This window comes from Eurytemora carolleeae, unplaced genomic scaffold, assembly GCF_000591075.1.
Source record: "Eurytemora carolleeae unplaced genomic scaffold, Eaff_2.0 scaffold301, whole genome shotgun sequence".
NCBI classification, from domain to species: domain Eukaryota; kingdom Metazoa; phylum Arthropoda; class Copepoda; order Calanoida; family Temoridae; genus Eurytemora; species Eurytemora carolleeae.
Window position 1 is genome coordinate 107376 of NW_019396211.1, and position 1815 is coordinate 109190.

General features: G+C 31.3%; 1 protein-coding gene across 1 annotated transcript in view; it reads left to right on the forward strand.

Moving 5' to 3' along the window:
• The window catches only part of LOC111698260 (nuclear receptor subfamily 2 group E member 1), a gene marked incomplete in the record, with an annotated part of 10234 nt that extends 8753 nt beyond the window's left edge, over positions 1–1481 (forward strand). Inside the window, 1 exon segment of the mRNA XM_023468548.1 lies at positions 600–1481. Coding sequence (XP_023324316.1) covers positions 600–707 — 108 coding nt within the window.
• Positions 1482–1815: the final 334 nt, after the last annotated feature.

Consider the following 1815-nt stretch of genomic DNA (forward strand, 5'->3'; position numbering starts at 1 on the left):
AAAAGTCGCCAAGATCTATTTAGATAGTTATGCAAATTATATCTGTAAAAAAAAAAACTGTGTATCATGTGGATAAACTTAGTCTTTACTATCTTCTTCACCCTGTAGTTCATAAACATGATTCTAATAACTTATGTTACCCTCTGTTCCAACCCTTACGCTGAGTATCCTCCCTTTTCTTTATACTCCCTCACCTCCTCCTTACCTTTTACCTGATTTATTATCATTCTTATGTTTAAAATGTACAATGTACATTGTTTTTATCTGCAATTCTCATTCGTTTATAGTGGGCCAACCAATTAAAACAACCTACTCTGGTTAGGCGGGTCCAAACTACATAGTAAATTGTGATTTTTTATTTGTATTATCTCGTGCTTTGTAGTTGAATAAAAATATGAAATGAATGAATGACGTAGCTACGGGAGGTTTTTATTTTAGACTCTCTCAAAATAATGGTATTCAGTACAGATAATTAAACTTTAATTTCAGTTAAAAAAAAATCATTCTCATACAGTGTTTTACGTCTTGAACGATTCTCAGGCATCAAATTTCTGAAACAAAATTTCCCGATTTTTCATTAAACAATTTTGCGCTTTTTTAGGTTTGAAACAGTTGAACAACTTTTCTTCCGTGAAACTGTTGGAGAAACCAACATTAACAACATTATCATTGATGTCTACAACACACATAGAGCTCCAATACTCTAGACAACTAAAGGGACTGGTCGCAGTGTTGAAAACTAATTATCATTTTAAAATCTATTGGCTTGCTTGGTCATTTTTTTTACATGATTCCGATATTTATTTTGAAAATGTTACCAAAATCTAAATCTAGATTTTTGACCGACTGTATTTTAGTCAGTTAAAAAGTTTTTATTATAAAAAAATAGAATTGAGGTATAAAAACGCTTCAATTTTTCAAACTTCTCTGTACGCCATTGCATAAACTTGGGCCGTTGCGTACAATTCAAAAAAATTATTAATATGTCTAAAACCTTTGTCACCCATGTAATTCACATTCATATTTATTATATTCAAATAATTATATAGTTCATGGTTATTTGATTGCACGCTTACAAACTGCAGGGATATCCATAAAAGGATGAGACTTTGCCAGGGAGTAAGGAAAAGAAGGGAGATATAAAGTGCGGAAAACGAACAGCCAATCAGCAAATGAATTTTTCGTTTAACCAATGATTACACAGAGAATGTAGGGATATCCAAAAACAATCAGATTCTCCGTAAAATTCAAAAGTAATCACTGTAGATATCGAGATCAAGGATCAAGGAAGCTCCGAGCTCTGTATATTTTAAAATATGACGAAATGAAGATTGAATTTGGCATTTAAGTTTCTACTCACTGAAGTTCTCATGTAGTACAATAAAGCTTTCCGTAAAAAAATGAGACAATATGTTCCAAATATTTAAATTCAAACTTTTGCATTAAATAAAATTTTATAAAACCAAAACAAGCTTAGACAAAGTCCAGGGAGTAAGGAATAGAAGGAAGATATAACTGACGCGGTTCGCCCTACATACTTTTGAATTTTACGGAGAATCTGATTGTTTTTGGATATCCCTACATTCTCTGTGTAATCATTGGTTAAACGAAAAATTCATTTGCTGATTGGCTGTTCGTTTTCCGCACTTTAACAGGATATCGAAAAAAATATTTAATTTAATTGTAGATTAACAAAAGATCGAGATCAAGGATTAGATCGTCATCATAGTGGCATTCTTTGTGAGTAACCTTGCTTATCATCCATTGTAACACAATATTCCAATGTAGATGTATGATTTATTTATTTGTAAATAT